General features: G+C 43.3%; 1 protein-coding gene across 5 annotated transcripts in view; it reads left to right on the forward strand.

Moving 5' to 3' along the window:
• zc3h7a (zinc finger CCCH-type containing 7A) overlaps window positions 1-13,776 on the forward strand; it is a 111,052-nt gene extending 97,276 nt beyond the window's left edge. For all 5 annotated transcript variants that reach the window (XM_080206930.1, XM_080206934.1, XM_080206935.1 and 2 more), the window contains 6 exons: window positions 1,408-1,541; window positions 3,945-4,050; window positions 4,136-4,244; window positions 8,242-8,369; window positions 11,597-11,760; window positions 12,728-13,776. In XM_080206930.1, the coding sequence (XP_080063056.1) occupies window positions 1,408-1,541; window positions 3,945-4,050; window positions 4,136-4,244; window positions 8,242-8,369; window positions 11,597-11,760; window positions 12,728-12,917 (831 nt within the window). In that variant the 3' untranslated portion in view covers window positions 12,918-13,776. The remainder of the gene's footprint in view (window positions 1-1,407; window positions 1,542-3,944; window positions 4,051-4,135; window positions 4,245-8,241; window positions 8,370-11,596; window positions 11,761-12,727) is intronic.
• The last annotated feature ends 8,804 nt before the right edge of the window (window positions 13,777-22,580 follow it).

The raw sequence follows: 22,580 nt of genomic DNA on the forward strand, positions 1-22,580 counted from the left end.
GAGAGCGGCCTATGATCATCTGGGACTTTGGCAACTTTAGTTTTGCAGTACTGCTCAGCCATGTGTTCACTGCGTCAACTAAATACTGATAATACTAGCCACACACTATGTTCCGGCAGGTGGTTTAGAAGATATAAAATCCTGTTTTTACCCCTGCATGGATATTGCTGGTCGTGCACCTCTTAAACTGCTGGATAGCCAACATGCTGACGTGTATACTGCAGTCAGCAGTACTTGCCAAGGACTGATTCCTTCCGGTGGAGAGAAGATATAACGCCCTGTACTTGGTGTCCTGCCGTTGCAGCACATCCAAGATTAGGAACTGAATGGGAAATGGAATCACTGTGACTGACTCCACTCTATGCTTCTGTTTCATTTGTGAAACTTCCAGCAGTTGAATAAAATATTTACACTGTATAAATTAAGAATTGTTTGCCGAGCTTAGTTACCTTTGTTAACCGGAACTTAGAATGGCATTCATAGCTATTAGAGAAATGCACATATTTAGGGTGGCACAGTGGTTAGCACTGCTACCTCACAGCACCAGAGACCCAGATTCAATTTCAGCCTCGGGTCATTGTCAGTGCGGAGTTTGCACTTTCTCTATGTGCCTGTGTGGATTTCCTCAAGGTGCTCTGTTTTACTCCCACAATCTAAAGGGTTAGGTTGATAGGCCATGCAAAATTGACCCTAGTGTCAAGGGGATTAGCAGGGCAAATGTGCAGAATTATAGGGATAGACCTTGGGTGGGATTGTGGTCGGTGCAGACTCAATGGGCTGAATGGTGGCTTCCTGCACTGCAGGGATTCTATTCTTCTATTTCAAATGAAATTCTAGTTAATGCAGGCAGCTATAATGTTGTGTGTGCATCTCTGCAATTAGGGGAAAAGAAATAATCATTTTCTCAATAAGAGAACCATGACAGTAATATTTTCCCAGTATATCGGACAGGCGTACCTCTAGTGCAAGATCATATTGCAATTCAAAACCCAGCTTCTTTTCACAGTTTTACAGGAGTTCTGGGGTCACAACAGTTAAGAGATTTTACTATTTGGGTTGCGATGAATGCAATAAGAAGTCTGACAACACCAGGTTTAAGTCCAACTGATTTATTTGATTGTAAACTCGCAAGCTTTCGGGGTTTGCCCCTTTGTCAGGTGAATGGAGAGTTCTGGCCTCAGACAGAGCATGTCTGTGCTGTTATATGCTCTGTCTGGGGTCAGAACTCTCCATTCGCCTGACGAAGGGGCAAACCCTGAAAGCTTGCGAGTTTACAATCAAATAAATCGGTTGGACTTAAACCTGGTGTTGTCAGACTTCTTACTGTGTTTACCCCAGTCCAACGCCGGTATCTCCACATCATGATTGCGGTGAATGGTCAGTGATTTAGCTGGTTTCTCTTTCAAGATACCTCTAGGCATGACAAAATCTAGAAACCTCAACTTGAAGCTGAAGTTTGTTTGTGGACAGTGTTGGAGGCATGGGCAAGTCAGCGAACCGGACAGGAACCGAAAATACTGCAATGCTAAAGCAAGACACCCGTAAGTAGTTAAATCATCAACACTACTGTGGTTCAGTCAACCAATATGTATTCATTGGACAATGACTGATCTACTATTGAGTAATTGTGATATGGCATCACACATAGTTCCAGCATTCTGTTTACTGCTGTTGATTGTTTCTTATGCTTCTGATTCCATGGTATGTACTATGTTTCTGTAAGAAGCTGTGAATTGTTAATGTAAGGATTAGTTGAACAACGGGTTAACTATCGTTAAATGCATTTACAATTCAGTTTTTTTAAGCTACTATACACCATTTTCACCATGTTCACTGTAACTTGGCTACTATTTGCTGGTTACAGCTGCATGTTTTCCTGTCAGAATATATTTTGGACTAATGAATGGCACTCACTGTTAATTAGACTTGTAAGTTAAGTTGAAAGTTTATTTATTAGTGTTACAAGTAGGCTTATGTTGTCACTGCAATGAAGTTACTGTGAAAATCCCCTAGTCATCATACTCTGGCACGCCTGTTCGGGTACGCTGAGGAAGAATTTAGCCAGGGCCAGTGCATCTAACCAGCATGTCTTTCAGACTGTGGGAGGAAACCCACACAGACGGGACGAGCGTGCAGACTCTGTGCAAACAGTGACCCAAGCTGGGAATCGAACCTGAGTGCCTAGTGCTGTGAGGCAACAGTGCTAACCACTATGCCTGCCTGCCCGCCCGCCCGCCGCCCCCCCCCCCCCCCCGTCTCCTTGTCTTGCCTGTTTAATATCAGCAATATTTTGTGCTGTGAGGTGCTGAAAGTTAACAATGGAAGAGGGATAAGGGCAAGCTACTGTGATCCCTTCAACCACTCAGACTGAAGGACTCTGAAAGCACCAGTGTAGTAACTGAGAAGGAAGTGTAGGTGAACTATGGTGAATTAGTGTTCAGCCAGACACACAGACAAAAAATGGGAAAGAGAAGATTGGATTTAGAGAGAGGGAAAAAAGACTGAAAGAACAAGTAAACAGTTCAAATGGGAAGGAATGAGATTCCACCCTTGCAGTAGTTTGTCTGGCAGGAATTAACACTTGTCATTAGAAGGGTACTTGGACTTGAAAAGTCTTTAACTACCTGTGGCAAATTTATTTATATCTATTGTGCAAGTGAAGGATCTTCAATACTGCTCAATGCATTGGAATTGGGAACAACAAGATACTTTCCTTGTGAAACCAACAGCAGAACGTCTTATCGTCACAGTAATTTTTTCATTCCCACACTTAATCATGTAGCTACCCATCGCTGATGTTGTTACGCTATTTGCAGCTAAAGATTAATGAGTGCCATTAAGCTCTCAGTTGTTTTGAGTTATTAGTCTTGCCATTATGTTGGCGGCAGTTTTTGGGCCATTGCGTTTTCATGCCAGACAATGTTAGGGTACCAGATCGGAAACCCCAAGGTGTATTATGAAACCAGACTAGACCCCAACAATTTTCAATTTTGGCATTAATGTGAGGATAGGATATTTCATTCCAGGTGTGATTCTTCTGACAAATTAGGGAGCTTTTATCAAAACAAACTTCATTTAACAACACAGTTTAACTATAACAAATGCATTAGCTTAACTTTTAACAGTTAAATGATACTTAAACGTGACAAGGTACAATTCTTAACTGCTAACCTGCTATTCATTCCAATCAAGCAATATTTCTCATATATATATATTTCTTTATAGTTAGTTAGCAAAGCGCATGCATACTTGGTTGTGACTTAGGTTAAAAATCTTGGAGCATTAGCCTCTGGAGAGAGAAAGCGAGAGACAAAGAGATACTGCTTTTTTCCATCAGCTCCAGATGCAACTGTTCTTTATTTTAAAATGAAAATTAAACTGTTTTTTCCTGCAAGCTCAACTTCTCCCATTAGCCACAAGTGTCTCTATCAATTAACCTAATCAAAACTCACATGACTCTGTACTTAGTCTAAAGTTCCAGGAGAATTGAAATAAACAAAACACCCATGAACTCTGCAAAGTAACATATTATTCTTAGCTAAAATGAGTTACTTTCCTGCATTCTCAGCTTTTGAGTTGCATGTTTTCACAGACAAATTGACTCTTGTAACTCAACGCCGCCTCTTAAAGCAGCCCCATCTTAAGCATAAAATATATCTAGTCACGTCGCAACAGTGAGATGAGATGTCCCTTTGAACCCAATATCATGATTCTCATTTCATCTGCACTGCTGTACGGAAATTATTTCATTATCGCAAAGTACTGGCGGAGACCAAAGTTTTTAACATGTTCCCAATGAGGATGCCACATATTATCTGTGTTTTATGTAGTCTTTGTGCAAACATTGTTATCACAATGGACAGACGCTACTGGAAAGGAAATCTTGATTTCGCTTGTAATATCATTCTGTGCTTAAAATGTGACATTTTTTTAACTATTAAAAGTTGGACCAAAGAACGCCGCGTGCTATTAGTGATGTCCAGTGAGCGTAAGAAATGGACAACCATACGTGCTCTGCCATCAAAAAAACCAATTCCGCAACAGTTTGATGTAAGTGTTTTGAATAATTTATTTTAAGTAATATATTTGCATAAATATGTTCCAAATTGAGCTTCCTTTTGTGACTCTCTTTCAGTTGTGCATGCATATAGCAAAAGGCAAGAAATGTACATACACTGGGCACTGCTCCTTCGCCCATAGTCTTGAGGAAAAAGACATGTGGACCTATATGAAAGACAGTAACAGTAAGTGCTAATTAAAGCTTTATTGTTTTTATTTAAACTGTAAAAAATATTTCAAACTGTAGGGTTTTTTCAGAAGGTAAATATTGAGCTAATACAAAGACTTACAACATAGTATCCTGGAGAAAGATGTTTCTTTATTGACCAGTGCACGCTGGGAGAAAAGGGTTGGGCAGTCCAACTCTTCTCTGAAGTTATGTCACAGTGGCAATACAATTATACAACTCCCAAAAGACATTTTATCCACCCTCTGGCTTATTGTGAGCCAGCCATCGTTAGTAAATGTCATATACCTTGACCAATTACAGATATTCTTTGACAGCAATAAGCTCTAGTGGTTTCTGCCTGACTTTCCCAGGGCCACTTGGCCTAAACTCTCAGCTGGCAGAATACTCAGCCTGTTCATTAGCTGTCTGGAATCATAGCTTGTTCTTGTTCAATGAATGTCTCGTTTACTGAACTGTCTAGTACTTGTGCTGGCAAGAGTTCTGCCTCTAAGTGTATTGTTATAAGGAATGTAGTTCCCTTTACTGGCCTATTTTAGTGCTAGCTAAACTAGCACTAAATATAAAAAAGGATAGTAAGAGTTTTTATAAATATATAAAGAGGAGGAGGCTGGCTAGGGTGAATGTTGGACCCTTAGAGGATGAGAGGGGGGTGTTAGTGGTGGGAGATGAGGAAATGGCTGAGGCCTTAAATAAGATTTTTGCCTCGGTCTTCACGGAGGAGGACGCAAATAGTTTGCCGGGTATTAAGGATAGAAGGATGGTAGGAGTTGAGGGCCTGAACATGTCACTGTCACTAGAGAGGTAGTGCTCAATCGACTAGCGGGACTGATGGTGGACAAGTCCCCAGGACCGGATGGAATGCATCCCAGGGTTCTGAAGGACATGGCAGAGGTGATAGTGGATGCCTTAGTGATTATTTTCCAAACCTCGCTGGATGCCGGGGAAGTGCTGGAAGATTGGAAAACGGCTAATGTTACGCCGCTGTTTAAAAAGGGTAGCAGGCAAAAGGCAGGGAATTATAGGCCGGTTAGTTTAACATCTGTTGTAGGAAAAATGCTGGAATCCGTCATCAAAGAAGAAATAGCGCGGCACCTTGAGAAGAATTGTTTGATAGAGCAGACGCAGCACAAATTCGTTAAGGGGAAGTCGTGTCTGACAAATTTATTGGAATTCTGTGAGGATGTGGGGGGGGGGGGGGGGGGCGCGATGGGGGGGAACCGGTGGATGTGATGTTACTCGATTTTCAGAAGGCGTTTGATAAGCTGCCGCACAAAAGGTTGCTACAGAAGGTTAGGGGGCATGGAGTTGGGGGTAAGGTGTTAGCGTGGATAGAGGATTGACTGTCTAATAGGAGGCAGAGAGTAGGTATCAACGGGTGCTATTCGGATTGGCGGTTGGTGACTAGTGGAGTGCCCCAGGGATCGGTGCTGGGGCCTCAGCTATTTACCATTTATATAGATGATCTGGAGGAGGGAGCTGAGTGTAGGGTGTCGAAATTTGCTGATGACATGAAGATAAGTGGAAAAGCAAATTGTGCAGAGGGTGTGGAAAGTCTGCAGAGGGATCGAGATAGGCTAAGCAAGTGGGCGAGGACCTGGCAGATGGAGTACAATGTTAGCAAGTGTGAGGTTATCCACTTTGGCGGGAATAATAGTAGGAGGGATTACTATTTAAAGGGCGAAAAGCTGCAGCATGCTACAGTGCAGAGGGACCTGGGGGTCCTCGTGCATGAGTCGCAAAAACCCAGCCTACAGGTGCAGCAGGTGGTCAGGAAGGCAAATGGGATGCTGGCCTTTATAGTGAGGTGGATTGAATATAAAAGCAGGGAGGTCTTGCTGCAACTGTACAGGGCACTGGTGATGCCGCAACTGGAGTACTGTGTGCAGTTTTGGTCACCGCACTTGCGCAAGGATATTTTGGCCTTGGAGGGAGTGCAGAGGAGGTTCCCTAGGCTGATACCGGAGTTGAGGGTGTTGAACTATGAAGAGAGGCTGAATAGACTGGGCTTATACTCGTTGGAGTTTAGAAGGCTGAGGGGGGATCTTATAAAGACGTATAAGATGATGAAGGGGATAGATCGGGTAGAGGTTGAGAGATTCTTCCCGCTCAGAAAGGACAGCAGGACTAGAGGGCACAGCCTCAAGATAAGGGAGGCGCAGTTTAAAACGGAGTTGAGGAGGAACTTCTTCACTCAAAGGGTGGTGAATCTCTGAAATTCTCTGCCCGTTGAAGTGGTGGAGGCTGCCTCGCTAAATATATTTAAGACATGGGTAGATAGGTTTTTGGTAGGCAAGGGGATTAAGGGTTATGGGGAGAAAGCGGGAAAGTGGAACTGAGCCACTTCAGATCAGCCATGATCTTATTGAGTGGCGGGGCAGGCACGAGGGGCTAGATGGCCTACTCCTGCTCCTATTTCTTATGTTCTTATGTATTTTCCATGATGCCTTAGAACTCTGTGCCATGTGCTAAGATGTATGCCTGTTCAATGATGCACTTTCAAAAATATGTTTGAATTCTTTAACTGTGGTTATGTTTCTGTGCAGACAGTACCTCTGCAAAATATACTCAAGGCAGTCTGTGATTCTTATCCTGAGCTAATCCGCTCTGTTTTAATATTCTTTATTAGTGGTTTAAATCCAAGTGTTTTGAAGACATGTAATAGAAATTTCTAGTCTTTTGAGTTGAATTTGAAATAATTGCTTGTTCTTCAAGAACAATCCTCCTCCTCGATTCTCAAAACAACATAGTTCCGCGGTTCCTGTGGAACTAAAGCCAGTGTGTTAATTTAGGAATCTAATTACCTTTTATTTCCTTTGAATTTCACTGTAAACATGCAACAAAAAGTCCTTTAAAGAAGTTTCCTAAGCACACACAGTAGTGGTGCTCTGCAGTGATGATGTATAATTTCTCACATGGGAGACGATGGCCTAGTGGTATTATCGCTAGATTATTAATCCAGAAACTCAGCGCACGTTCTGGGAATCCCGCCATGGCAGATGGTGGAATTTGCATTCAATAAAAAATCTCTGGAATTAAGAATCTACTGATAACCATGAAACCATTGTTGGAAAAAGGTTCACTAATGCCCTTTGGGGAGGGAAATCTGCCATCTTTATCTGGTCTGGCCTACATGTGACTCTCAACTGCCCTTGGGCAACTAGGAATGGGTAATAAATGCTGGCCGGCCAGCCAGCGACGCCCATGTTCCCTGAATGAATTAAAGAATTAATTAAAATTTTTAGAATTAGAAATCTCAGTGTAGCTGGAGGCCATTAATTGTGGTAATCATCAGGACGACCGTGACAGGGGAACCGCATGGTGGCACAGTGATTAGTATTGCTGCGTCTCAGCGCCAGGGACCCTGGTTCAAGTCCCAACTTGGATCACTGTGTGCCGAACCTGTATGTTCTCCTTGTGTCTGCATGGGTTTCCTTTGGGTGCTCCGGTTTCCTCCCGCAATCCAAAAGATGTGCTTGTTAGGTGCATTGGCCGCGCTAAATTCTCCCTCAGTGTACCTGAAGAGGTGACAGAGTGTGGTGACTTCGGGATTTTCACAGTGATTTCAATGCAGTGTTAATGTAAGCCTACTTGTGACATTAATAACAAAACTTTAAACACTTTTTAACAATAATACTTTATTGCAACCTAATATACATTCTTTGGGAACAAAAATTGAAAACTTAGAAAATAAGGTGAAAATCTATTTCTGATCTACAAATATCTTGCACATGCTTTGACAGACTTGTCCCTGACTTCCTTTGTAATGCTTGTATGTTCAGATTTCTATAGTGGAGATTCTTCTGCAGAGAAATTGCTCTAATTTAAAATGCGGAGCTGGCTTATTAAAGAATTACACCACTGCGCCACAGAAGTGATCTACCAGTCTCAAATAAATCCATTAATTTTTGGCAGTTTGATGCTCATCATTGTTTATCTTTTGCTTGTCTTGAGTTTCTTTTTCACTGTATCACTTTAAATTAAATATTTACCAGTCCTAGACATGGAACAACTGTATGAGATGTGGTTGAAGAGCCGGGAACCAGAGAAAGAGGAAGCAACTAATGTGCCAAAGGAAAATGGCAAACAAATCCATATGCCAACTGACTATGCTGAGCTTGGGGTAAGTGATAATTGCAAATGCCAGTTCATCAATTAATGTATTTTAAATAAAACCATTGTTATTATTCCAGATTGTAAACTTGTTACCTAGTTATACAAGATTGACCAATGATGGGAAACCAGTATGCTCACAAGCAAGGTATAATACAGTAAATGAAGTACAAACCCTTATAACCATGCAAGCTCGGAGAGAATGACGTCTTTCCAGCTAGAATTTCTGAGGCCAGTCTTCCTGGGCCAAATTCCAATGTGTTGGTATTATCCCTCTCGTGCTTATGTTTTCCTTATTGAACTGTCCCAAGTCATGAAGGGGTCATTTATTCACGATGTGGGTATGCCGGCGTTGGACTGGCGTAAACACAGTAAAAAGTCTGACAACACCAGGTTTTAGTCCAACCTATTTATTTGATAATATACTCACAAGCTTTCGAGGGGACTGCCTCTTCGTCAGGTGAATGGAGAGTTCTGTCTGAGGCCAGAACTCTCCATTCACCTGACGAAGAGGCAGTCCCCTCGAAAGCTTGTGAGTATATTATCAAATAAATAGGTTGGACTAAAACCTGGTGTTGTCAGACTTTTTACTCATTTATTCACACCAGGAATTGCTCTTAAAGGTTATTGCGTTTCGAGAGAATGCTTAGTATAATTTCAATGATGTGAAGAATGGTAGGCCTGTAAATAAGGTTAGTGGGTTCTAAAGCAGCGATGCAGCCAGTCTACGTAAGCTGCACATGTCTCAGTCTAATTTTCAGGATAGCATTATCCTACACATCAGAGCTATTGATCCCAGAATTAACGAATAGTTTATTGTAAGTGGCGGAAACGTATAACAGAAATGCATTAATTTTCTGTAAGCTATGATTAACAAAGATCATATTTAACTAGAATAGAACAAAATAGAATTCCTGTAGTACAGAAGGAGGCCTTTCAGCCCATCAAGTCTGTACTGATCACAATCCCACCCAGGCCCTATTCCCACAACTCCACGCATTTACCCTGCTAATTCCTCTGTCACTCGGGTCAATTTAGCATGGCTAATCAACTTAACCCACTCATCTTTGGACTATGCAAGGAAACCTGAGCACCTGGAGGAAACCCGTGCAGACACTGGGAGAATGTTCAAAGTCCACATAGATGGTGACCCAAGTCCGGAATTGAACCTGGGACTCCAGTGCTGTGAGGCACTGTGCCACCATGCTGCCCTAATTCAAATTATTCTAGTTTTTCTGTTCTCATAATCAAAAGGTAACAAAAATATTTATTATAAAAGCAGTAGCTGATTCTTAGCAGGAATGCAAACTACATTATGTTCAACTAACAAAGAAAACCTCGACTACACCATCGATATACACTTGAGATATAGGCTGGAATTTTACAGCCCCTCCCGCCACGGGAATTGGAGCGGGCAAGAGGGAAGGTCCGTTGACCTCGGACAGGACATTATGGTTTAGGGACAAGCAAGGCCGCAAAATCCTGCCTATAAAGTGAGATCAGTACCTGTATACAGCTGGTAGTCTCGTACCTGGAATGGAACATAATGGCTCTTTTCTGTTATGGAGTGGCTTATTTTCGAAGTGTTTCTGAAAGTGGCTACAGTTGGTGACATGATCTCCTTGTTTGTTGCTGTGAAAAATTAGCACAGTCACACACCTGACAGTCTGCCCAAGGCTGCCTTTCATGTCAGACCAGTAGTGATAAAGGAACATTGCTTACCTGTTTAAGTGGGACAGTAGGTCAGTCCACCCACAGCCAAGCCCCAAGATGTTAGACAAGGTAGCAGATATTATCAGAGGAAGCCATTTAGCTTTGCCATATCACTTGATGTTGGTTGCACCCACTGAAATTCCTGTCCAAGGGATGATTCATTGCTTTGTTCATAATTTATATTTTGTAATATGTGTGATAATCCTAGATTAAGTATGAGTTGCTAGTTTCACAACGCAGTCTTTCTTTGGATGACAATCTGATTTATATATAAACATACAAAGTAAAGCAGGAGTAGTCCACTTGGCCCTTGAACTTGCTCCACCATACAGTAAGATCATGGCTGATCTGATTATAATCCGAATGCCATAGTCCCACCTATCCCTGATGACCTTTCACCTTGTTGCTTATCATAGATTACCTCAAAAGCTCACTGACCTGTATCATGGAATCTCTACAGAGCAGAAGGAGGCCGTTCGGCCCATCGGATCTGCACCGACCACAGTCCTACCCAGGTCCTATCCCCATAGTCCCATGTATTTACCCTAGCTAGTTCCCCCTGACACTACATGGCAATTTAGCATGGGCAATCAACCTGACCCATGCATGCCTGGATTGTGGGAGGAAACTGGAGCATCCAGAGGAAACCCACACAGACACGGGGAGAATGTGCAAACACCACACAGACAGTGACCGAAGCTGGGAATCGAACCCAGGTCCCTGATGCTGTGATGCAGCAGTGTTTCCTACGTAGCATTTTAAGAGATAAACCTGATACAGATATGGTTCTAACAATCAATATGAATGTCCAGATATTACCCTTCATCTTTTAGATGCTGACTGTTCTTTATAGTTCTAGCACTTGCCTTTTTTTTTAACATGTTTACAATGAGATCTATTGTTTCTGTTCTGCTACAGTTAGCAGTTTCAATGCATGTGTTAGAGCTCTATCCAGGACATGGTTAATGGGACTTTAAAAATCATTTGTTTAAGATCTTTATTCATACTAACCTTGATAATATAATATAATATAATATAACCTTGATGGATAGGATAGAGGTGGAAAGACTCTTCCCGCTCAAAAAAGACAGTAGGACTAGGGGGCACAGCCTCAAGATAAAAGGGGGGCGGTTTAGAACGGAGTTGAGGAGGAACTTCTTCACTCAAAGGGTGGTGAATCTCTGGAATTCTCTGCCCGTTGAAGTGGTGGAGGTTGCCTCGCTAAATATTTTTAAGACGCGGGTTGATGGGTTTTTGATAGGAGAGGGGATTAAGGGTTATGGGGAGAGGGCGGGAAAGTGGAACTGAGCAGCGACAGATCAGCCATGATCTTACTGAATGGCGGGGCAGGCTCGAAGGGCTAGATGGCCTACTCCTGCTCCTATTTCTTATGTTCTTATAAATACGTTCCTTTTTGTGCACACTCTAGGGTAAACTCTAGCAGTTCCCTCCCTCCACAGGCTTGTGTTTTTTTTCATTGGTAGAATGCTTTTAAAGAAAATTACTGTTATCTTTCCTTTGAAGACCGGCTATCATTGTTGGTTGTGTGGGAAGAACTGTAACAGCGAGAAGCAGTGGCAGCAGCACATAACCTCTGAGAAACACAAAGAAAAAGTTTTTAGCTGCGAGGATGACCAGAACTGCTGGCAACATCGTTTTCCAACTGGACAGTTCAGTGTTTGTAAAATGTAAGGTTGCATTTAATTCATCTTTTAGCAACAAAATCATTTGGTTTTATTTGAAATGGGGATTTGTTTACATTATTTGGGTATGTCAGAACTTTTGGTCCCATTACAGTGGCAGATAGTAACTTGTACATCATAGAATCCTACAGTACGGAAGAAGACCATTTGGCCCATCGATTTGCACTGGCCCTCTGACAGAGCATCTTGGCCAGGCCCACCTTTGTCTAATTCCCTTAACCCCACACATTTACCTCACTAATCCCCCTAACCTACAGTAAGGGACAATTTAGCATGGCCAATCTGCCTAAGCTCCACACCTTTGGACTGTGGGAGGAAGCTGGAGCACCCGGAGGAAGCCCATGCAGGCATGGGGAGAATGTGCAAACTCCGCACAGACAGTGACCACAGCCAGAATTGAATCCAGGTTCCTGATGCAGTGAGGCTAACCACTATGCCACTGTACTGCCCATCATACATCAGAATTCAGATAAAATGCTAAAATGGCAAAGGCAACATTGATTCTTAAATAAAAACAGAAAATGCTGGAAAATCTCAGCAGCTTTGACAGCATCTGTGTGGAGAGAATAATGTCAGTGTTTCGAAATGTTGGCTGTGTTCCATCTCCACAGATGCTGTCAGATCTGTTGAGATTTCCCCACATTTTCTGTTTTCATTTCAGATTTCAGCATCCACAGTATTTTGCTTTTATTTTATTTTATCTTTAAGTTATGTATCTTCAATTGCAATTCTATAATACTGTGTCCAGTTATTGTTCCTTAGCTGCCCAAAGGACCTGACTCCCATTCAGCTAATCCATCTCCTTCTTAGTCTCATTTGTTGGAATTTTGACCACCACGTGAGAATTGTCCCATACGATCTTAAATTAAAAGGGTTGTTGCATCTGTACCCTTGCAGTGCGTTTTGAGAATGAAGTGCCAATTGGAATATAATGACTTTCTGTTAATTACAGGCATGAGACAGGTACTTGCACAGACGACAAGAATTGCCAATTTGCTCATAGTAAAGCAGAATTGCAAGAATGGATGGATCGAAGAGAAGTCCTAAGACAGAAACTAGCCAAAGCCAAAAAAGACCATTTGATTGCTCCAGAAGATGACGATTTTGGAAAATTTGATTTTTTGATTAAAGACTTAAATTAATATAATAACCATGATGTATTTTCAGAAATGTGTTACTGGTAGAAGTTGACAGTCTCTCGATCGAAACCAAAACTAAAAGGTGTACAAGCAGTAATTCTTTGAATTGTTCTCCTGCTTTACTTCCCTACAGTGATGACTACTATGGTCTTGTAAGAGTGGCATATAGTAGAGAGGCAGGAGCGTGGCAGTGTTCTCTGCACTTTGACGTAACAGCAGGCTGCAGCCTTACTTGCTGAAAGTTGCAACCTCGGTTCAAGATGATGTGCAACTTTTAAAAAAAATAATAATCATGGGGTATATTAAAAGTGCAAGGACTGGAATATTTTTTGTGATATATTCCTATGATATTATGGGGAATATTTGAGTTACTTGAGACAAGGGGAAACTTTGGATTTCTATGAATGTGAGATTAAAAGGATACAGAATTTGTCAGCCGTTCCGAGTATCTAAAGAAATCAGAATTGACAGAGGAATAAGGATCAGCAGTGGGGGCAAATCAATTTGGGTAGTTTTTAACTGTTCAGAGATGAGTTGCCATCGATGAATTTGTTGGAGCAATAGGATGCATTTTTGATAACATTTTTCTTCTAAGTAATAGTTTTTAAGCAGAGTCATTCATCAGTATATAGGATGAATGGATTTAAATTTTACCAGTGTTTAATTATGTGCTCCTTTCATTGGTAACTGGGAAGCAGGTGTTAAAAGAACTGCATAAAATAATTTCATTACAAGATTTTAAAAATATTATGTTTTTGCTATATTGCTTGCTATTTAATTGTTGATTTCCTTTAAAAAAAATCACATGAATTGCCAATTGGCAAAAATTATATGGACCAATATTGTCAATAAAGGATATGAAAGTGTTTACATTACGCTTTGTTGGAGTGCATCGTATCCTGTCCGTTGAACTTTAGTATTCATTGTAAGTGCCCATAAATCTTGATGGAGTTGTTGGCAGCATATTCAAAATAGTTGTGCTCTGTCACGCTCCTTGCTTTGCCTGTCTCTCTCTCTCTCTGTCTGCTTTCCTTCTATTGTTCCCTCGATTTTCTGTGTTTTTATTGCTTCTGTTTTGCTACCGCCACCACTCCCCCACTCAAGTGCCTCACCCCATTAAGTATCACAGCGCTTTTAATAGACTTGCAACAGGCCAGAAGGGCAAGGTGAGTGTTGGAAACCGGGGAGCCTTAGACCAAAGGAGGAGGTTCATGACATGAAAAGACAAGTTGGGTCGGTTTGGGGGAGAGAAGGGCTGAAACCAGAGAGACTGCCAGAGCAAATGGTTTTTGAAGGAGCAGTATTGGTGACAGTGGACGGAGTAGACCTGGGAGATCATGGTGCCACCTAGTGTTGGAGTGTCATAATGGGCACATTCTTGCAGCTTAAAATAAATGTCCAAGCGTGGCATCGCACGGGGAAGTCTCAACATTTTATATTAAAGTTTTTTTTTAAAATCCTTTCTGCAACTTGTTAACCAGAATAGTGCATTGACTATTTCCATGTTGCCGTGACTGGTCTTCCCATTTCTAATCCCTACAGTGCAGGAGTCGTCTGTTCGGCTCATCAAGTCTGCACCAGTATTCCAACAGAGCATCTCACCCGGTCTTTACCCTTGTGGTCCCACGTATTTGTCTCACTAATAAAAACAAAATACTGCAGATGCTGGGAGCTTAAGCAAAAACAGAAAATGCTGGAAAATCTCAGCAGATCTGATAGCATCTGCAGAGAGAGAATAGAGCCAGCATTTCAAGTCTGGATGACCCTTTGTCAGAGCTAAAGATAAAATGGACATGATTTATACTGTTAAGGCTGAGGGGGGAAGAGTGGGCGTTGTGCAATTGACCAAGATGTCAGGGATAAAAGCATGAAGGAGATGTAAAAATGGTGGATCGGAAGGCTGGGAATGGTACTCAAAGTCCATTAAGAGATCAGAATAAGATCAAGGTGGCACAGTGGTTGGCACTGCTGCCTCACAGCAGCAGAGACCCTTGTTCAATTCTGGCCTTGAGTGACTGTGGAAAAGTAAAGTATTAAAGTTGACTAGCCACAAATAGGTTGATTTTCACACTGCAATGAAGTTACTGTGAAAATCCCCTTGTTGCCACACTCTGGTGCCTGTTTGGGTACACTGAGAGAGAATTTAGCTTGGCCAATGCACCTAACCAGCACATCATTCGGACTGTGGGAAGAAACCAGAGCATCTGGAGGAAAACCCACGCAGACATGGAGAGCATTCAAACTCCACACAGACAGTGACCTAAGCCAGGAATCGAACCCAGGTCCATAGCTGACCACCGTGCCCCAGTATTCGCACAGTCTGGGTTTTCTCCAGTTTCCTCCCACTGGAAGGAAACTAGATAAAGTCCAAAGATGTGTGGTTAGGTGGATTGGTCAAGCTAAATTGTCACTTAGTGTCAGGGGGATTAACAGTGTAAATGCATGGGGTTACAGGTTGGAGGAGGGGAAATTGTCATTGGTGCTGGCTCGATGGGCCGAATGGCCTCTACTATAGCGATTCTATGAAATGGCCAAACAAAGATGCACAGTGTTACAGGACAAACTGTGGAATGTGGCAGATGGCACTAGTGATGTGGGGGACGGGGGTGCTGCAGTGTGGAACTATGGAAAGCAAGATTTAGAAGTGGGCAAGTGAAATGATGGAAGAAATTCACATTTAAAATATAAAATAATAATAATGGATTAATAAGATAAAAAGAAATAAAATAGGCGGAGGAGAGAATCCATGTTCTGAAGACCACTATGCCACAGCCTCATTGAGTAGATCATAGAAACCCTACAGTGCAAAAGGAGGCCATTCAGCCCATCAAGTCTGCACCAACAACAATCCTATCCAGGCACTATCCCCGAAACCCCTCATTTACCCTGCTAACATAAACATCCTGAGACCCTAAGGGGCAATTTAGCGTAGACAATCAACCTAACCTGTACATCTTTGGACTGTGGCAGGAAGCTAGAGCACCCGGAGGAAACTCAGACAGACAGCAGGAGAACGTGAAGTCTCCACACAGTAACTCAAGCTGGGAATCGAACCCAGGTCCCTAGAGCTGTGAGGCAGCAGTGCTATCCACTGTGCAACCGTGCTGTCCAGTATATGCCAAGTATTCAGCAGTCCCACCCACAACTTCATTATTCTGTCAAAGAATTGTGGAGGGCTCTCATATATGATAAATCAGACTTTCTCCAAATGTTTGTATTTACATGATACAACGTTTTCTGTGAGCAAATTATTGTGGTACTTTATGAGCAATGTAAATGGGGTAGAGCTTCATTCAACTTGGGTGTTCATTTGCCATGTCGTCTTGCATCAGTGAATACAGCGCTCTCTTGTATGAAGAACATGGAGCTGTTTTGAGCATCACATCTGAATCCCTCCTATATTCTATTAACCAGTCAAATAAAGGAACAGCCAGCAGTTAACGTCAATGCTGCAAAGTATTTTGATTACCTGATGACTTACAACTCATTAGGAAGGTCTTTGAGAACTTGATAGAACAAGGGTGGCACTGCTGCCTGACAGCGTCAGGGATCTGGGTTCGATCCCGGGCTTGGGTCACTACAGAGTCTGCACATTCTCCCTGTGTTTGTGGGTTTCCTTTGGGTGCTCTGTTTTCCTCCCACAGTCTGAAAGACATGCTGGTTAGGTGCGTTGACCATGCTAAATTCTCCCTCAGTGTACCTGAACAGGCGCTGGAATGTGACAACTAGGGGATTTTCACAGTCACTTCATTGCAGTGTTAATGTAAGCCTACTTGTGACACTAATGAATAAACTTTACAAACTTAAACTTTAGAAATGATGAGCAGCCACTTTACATAAAATCACAACATGTTTACAGATAGTTGGAAACAGTTACAGTCTTCACTGCTTTCTACCATAACATGTTGGATCCTGGAATGAAGAGCTTGTATTATGAGGAATGGTTGAGGACTCTGGGTCTGTACTTGGAGTTTATAAGGGTGAGGGGGGATCTTACTGAAACTTACAGGATACTGCGAGGCCTGGATAGAGTAAACTTGGAGAGGATGTTTCCACTAGTAGGAAAAACTAGAATCAGAGGGTATAACCTCAGGCTAAAGAAACAATCCTTTAAACTAGAGATGAGGAGGAATTCTTTTCAGCCAGAGAGTGGTGCATCTGTGGAATTCTTTGCTGCAGAACGCTGCGGAGGCCAGGTCATTGAGTGTCTTTAAGACAGAGATAGACAGGTTCTTGATTAATAAAGGGATCAGAGGTTATAGGGAAAAGGCAGAAGAATGGGGATGAGAAAAATATCAGCCATGATTGAATGGTGGAGCACATTCGATGGGCTGAGCGACCTACATCTGCTCCTATGTTTTATGGACAGCATTTATATATGGAATCAATCATTCTAGGTGTGAGTAAAACATAATGTCACTGGAAGAGCCCCAGTGACTGGACTTATATTAAGTTGACCTTTCTCTACATGCTACCTATGACTCTGCATCCTTACTCTTCCTCCTCTAAGTAAGTCTACGAGCAGTATGCTTTGTATAGTGTGCAAGAAACAAGGCTTTTCACTATATATGTGACAATTAGAATCAAAAACCTGATGCAAAAGAAGAAGGTTTTGCTTTTTGAGGGCACTTTACAGCCCTAGGGTACCATTGCAGGAGTTCTTTAAGGAAATCTCTTTAGTCTAATTTACTGAAGCTAATCTCTTTTGTGATTCCATATTGTTCATCTCCATTCACAGCTGATAATAAGCAGATCTGGATAATATCTAGCCTTTGACTGACAAATTCCCTTTTCCTCCCCTTTTATTTACCCCTCTCCCATCCACCTCCCTCCCCTCCCTCCACATGTCCATCTGTTACAGTTTACCTTCTGGTTTCAGCTTCTGTGCCATTTTTGCCATTCACACCTATTCTCTCTATGAACTGCCATTAACGCCTCATAGAATCCCTACAGTGCAGAAGGAGGTCATTCTGCCCATTGGGTCTGCACCAGCCCTCGACAGACTTCCCTTACACAGGCCCTCCTCGCCCACTCTCTCATTGTAACCCCACACTTGGCTAATCCATCTAACCTACACATCTTGGGGCACTAAGCGGCAATTTAGCATAGCAAATCTACCGAACCTGCACTTCTTTGGAGTGTGGGTGAAAACCTGGAGGAAACCCACGCAGACACAGGGAGAACGTACAGACTCCACAAGCCAGGAATTCAACCCGAGTCCCTAACACAGAGGCAGCAGTGTTTGCCACTGTGCCACCCTCGTACCTTAACTTTAAATCCCTTCCCTCTTTTCCTCTCTTTCTTGCTGTCATGATATTTTTGATGATGGAACAAATTTCTAAAATCAGTCTCTGGGACTTACTTGCAAAGTTCAGTTCAAGGGCATCCGAGTGTCTGAAGAACCAGATCAATCCATCGTTGATGGATTTTAAAAAATGTCATATTAGAAAGAGTGGCTGCCGTTCTCCAGAGATTTATGGGGAAAGAAAAGTCAGAGCATTACTGCACAGAAAGAGGCCCTTTGGCCCATTGTATTTGTGCTAGCTATCAAGCACCAAGCAATAGCCAATTTTATTGCTGCTTGTCATGGCACAATGTTCTGCACCTAAAGCAACAAGCCAGGTGGACACCCAAACACTCAAGTGGTTAATATTCTTGCTTCTCCTCAAACTTCATCTGACTGCAGGAAGAGGGGACTGAGAACAAGGGACAGGGCCACACATACGGAGCACTTAATCAACAAACTTAAAGCTACACAAGTTTATGTTGATACTTCATCAAGGTATCTAATCCTTTGTAACTTGACCTTGCTGGCATCTAACTGCATGGCTAATGCCAGAGTTGGTAGTTACCAAAATCTGACACAGCGTCAAAGTGATACATGTTTCACTCCGGCTGTTCACACTGACAAGTTTTTGGAAAGGTCTGCATTTTGTAACAATCTTAGCACAATTTTTGTTCGCCCACTGCATTACTCAGGTAAAATAAAACACATTTCACACTCCTCTACTTGGGCAAGCAGAGGAATAGCGGTACTGTCACTGGACTAGGAATTCAGAGACCCAGGGTAACGCTCTGGGAACCCGGGTTCGAATCCCACCATGGCAGATGGTGAAATTTGAATTCGAAAACAAAAAATCTGGAATTTTAAACGAAGTCTAATGATGACCAATTGTAAATTCTTGTAAAACAAAAACCATCTGGTTCACAATTTTCCCTTTAGGGAAGGAAATCTGCCATCCTTAGCTGGTCTGGCCGAAATGTGACTTCATAGTGTTGTAGGCAAAATAAGACCTGTGAGACTGTTAGTGAGTCAAAATACAGTGGTTTTTATTTCAAAACTCTGGCGTTTATTCCAGAGTTTTGGGAGAAGCAGGGACTACCAGACTTCTCATAGCACACAAACACAAGTGGGCATTTATACATTACGAGCTCCAGCAGGAATCACAATTCAAAGTTCCAATTCCTGCCAGACCTCCGGGTCTTCCTTCCTTGGTCGTGATTCAGCCCCAGATTCAATCACGATTCACAGTCCAGCTGGCAGCTGCTGTCATGACACAGGCTTCAATCCGGTCACGATTTAAAACCCTTCTGCAGCAGTACCGGCATCTCTGTCTTTGAAGTTTCTTGTGCAGGACTCTTCCTGTTAAAACCCGGTATCGTAATCTGCCATCAGCAGCTGTCAAAAGCCAGTATCGTAAACCACCATCTGTGTAACAATGTCCAACTAACACAAATAGGCAAGTGTTGCAAAGTCGACAAAATAACAGCCACATTAAACTATCTGTCTTTATAAAAATGAGTTAAAGCATGTAATACACGAACAAATAACTTACATTACTGCCAGGAGCGGTATAAGCTAAAGGAGATCAGCCATGAGGAAGGGTTATGTTTGTGACCTCGGTACAAAATCCATTAACCCTTTCCCTTCTTCAGGTACAAAATGCATTAACCCTTTCCCTACTTTAATAGCCACAGCAATATGGTTAAATCTCAACTGCCCTCAGGGATAGGTAATAAATGCTAGCCCAGCCAGCAACACCCACATCCCATGAACACATAATAAAAACAAAACTTCGAACAGGACTGGGTAATCTGTATGAAAAAGGTTAAATTGCAAACGTGGGGTGATTCCGAAGCTTAAAGGCGGACTTTGCTTTTCGTCAAATGGCTCTGGCAGGACTCTTGCCTTTGAGTTAGAAGATTGTTGGTTGAAGTGCAGGAGTTGAGCACAAATAAATCTGCGCAGACACTCCAGTGCACTACTGGGGGTGTGTGACACTGTTGGAGGTGCAGTCTTTGCAGGATATCGAACAAAAGCCTGTTTGGGTGCATGTAAAAGAATCTATGGCAGTATTTTGATGAAGAACAGGGTGTCCTGTAGGCATCTTGGCAAATATTTATCCTTCAATCTACACCACAAATAAGCCCATTATGTGGTGAGAGCTTGCTGTGTGTGAATTGGCACTGCATTTATTATAGCACTGACTATACAATACTTTGTTGGTTGCAAACCATTTTGCTGCAATACTCCAGCGATACCCAGTGCAAACCGGAAGATCATTTAATCTCCCGATTAGATATATTAACAGCATTCTAGACTCAATATTGAGTTCAACAACTTTAGACTGTGAACATTCCCCTCCAACTTGACTCTTCCATTTTGTTTTCTGTTACTCTGTTCTCCAGGCTGAGGAATGTGACTAGTGACCCCATTTATCATCACCAATGACATTCCTTTTGTCCAATTACAGCAACTCCCCCCCTCCACCCCAGTATAAAACCTCTTTGATTTTCCTTCATTTCTGCTCTGACAAAGGGTCATCTAGACTGAAAACATTGGCTTTATTCTCTCTCCACGGATGCTGTCAGACCAGCTGAGATTTTTCCCAGCATTTATTGTTTTTATTTAAAAACAGGCTATTATAGGGAGGTGATGGCCTGGTGGTATTGTTGCTAGACTATTAATCCAGAAATTCAGCTAATGTTCTGGGGACTGGGTTCGAATCCTGCCACAGCAGATAGTGGAATTTGACTTCAGTAAAAAATATCTGGAATTAAGAATCTATTGATGACCATGAAACCATTGTTGATTGTTGGAAAAACCCATCTGGTTCACGAGTGTCCTTTAGGGAAGGAAATCTGTCGTCCTTACCCAGATATGGTATGATAATGTTTTTTCTCTTTTCATTCACAGGTTTTAAGTCGGTCCACCTCGTGTCCAACGAGGGGCATACACGCGATGGGTCGTACTAGGGCTGCTCTTGGTTGTCCGAGATTGGCCTAGTGCTTCGTTAGTTAGTGTGTGCCTAAACTGGACAAGATACTGGGCAAGACGACAGCTCAGTGACTATCGCTGATTGCTGTGCAGACACATGGATTTGGGCCGGTGTCTGTGGGAGTTTGCGCATTCTCCCCGTGCTTGCGTGGGTTTTCTCCGGGTGCTCCGGTTTCCTCCCACACCCCAAAGATGTGCTGTTAGGCTGATTGGCAGGAATAAATTGTCCCTAAATCAGATTCCCTCAATCTGGATGGCCATAAAACATTAGACAGGGGTCGTGGGTGGAGAGGGGGACTGGTGGTGTTGAGATGGCAGCGCGGGCTCTTTGGGCCGAAGGGCCTGTTCCCCGGGCTGATTTTGTTCTTTGTTCTGGTCTACACGACTTGACTGGGCTTGCAAAATCTCACTCCTGACTGGAGACAATATACATCTCTTTAACCTGTGCTTAACACTCTCTCCACTCACATTTTCTGTATCTTTAAGACTTGATAACCTGTAAAGACTCGCATTCCAATCATTATTCTGTAGATTGAGTTTGTGTCTTTATATGCCCTGTTTGTGAACAGATCTTGCATTTACCTGACAAAGGGGCAGAGCCCTGAAAGCTCATGGTGTTTGCTACCAAATAAACCTGTTGGACTTTAACCTGGTGTCGTGAGGCTTTTTATTGTGTTTACCCCAGTCCAACGCTGGCATCGCCTTATCATGACTACATTTGACTCCAGAGCAACCCCAGGGTTGACTCGCAACTGCCCTTGGGCAGTTTGGCTGGCCAGCATTTATTGCCCATCCCATGTGACGCTCATGTCCCAAGAAGGAATAAAATATTCGGTCATTGCTGACCATGGGAGGTTGCTGTGTGTAAATTGGGTCTGATGTGCAACTCGACTAGCACAGGGACCCGGTGGAGGCCCAGCTGCCTGACTCTGGGGCGGGGGCGGCCGGAGCATGCGCGGGGCTACGGGCGCAGGGAGGGACTGGGCGGCGCGGGGACGGGGCCAAGCCGCGCGGGGGCGGGGCCAGCACGCGCGGGGCAGAGCAGTCAGGGAGGCGGCCGGAGCGTGCACGGTACGATGCCAGGTGGCCCGGGGCGGAGCCAAGCCCCCGCGGGGGTGGAGCAGGCAGGGACGGGGCCGCAGCGTGCGCGGCACGATGCCAGTTGGCCCGGGGCGGGGCCGGGAGGGGCGGGGGCCAGCGCGTGCGTGGGCGGGGCCAGCGCGTGCGTGCTCGAGCCCGTCCCATCCCGCCGTCAGCGTGCGTCCTCCCCCTGTGTTACCGAGCGGAAGTGTTGACGCGGACGTGGCGGAGCGTGGTTCGCCCGGCGGCCGAGAGCTGAGGCCCGGGCACTCCCTCCCTCCCTCCCTCCGTCTGTGACAGGCCGCGGC

The sequence above is a fragment of the Carcharhinus amblyrhynchos genome, chromosome 18 (genome assembly GCF_965287045.1).
Source record: "Carcharhinus amblyrhynchos chromosome 18, sCarAmb.v2.hapA, whole genome shotgun sequence".
Classification (NCBI taxonomy): Eukaryota; Metazoa; Chordata; class Chondrichthyes; order Carcharhiniformes; family Carcharhinidae; genus Carcharhinus; species Carcharhinus amblyrhynchos.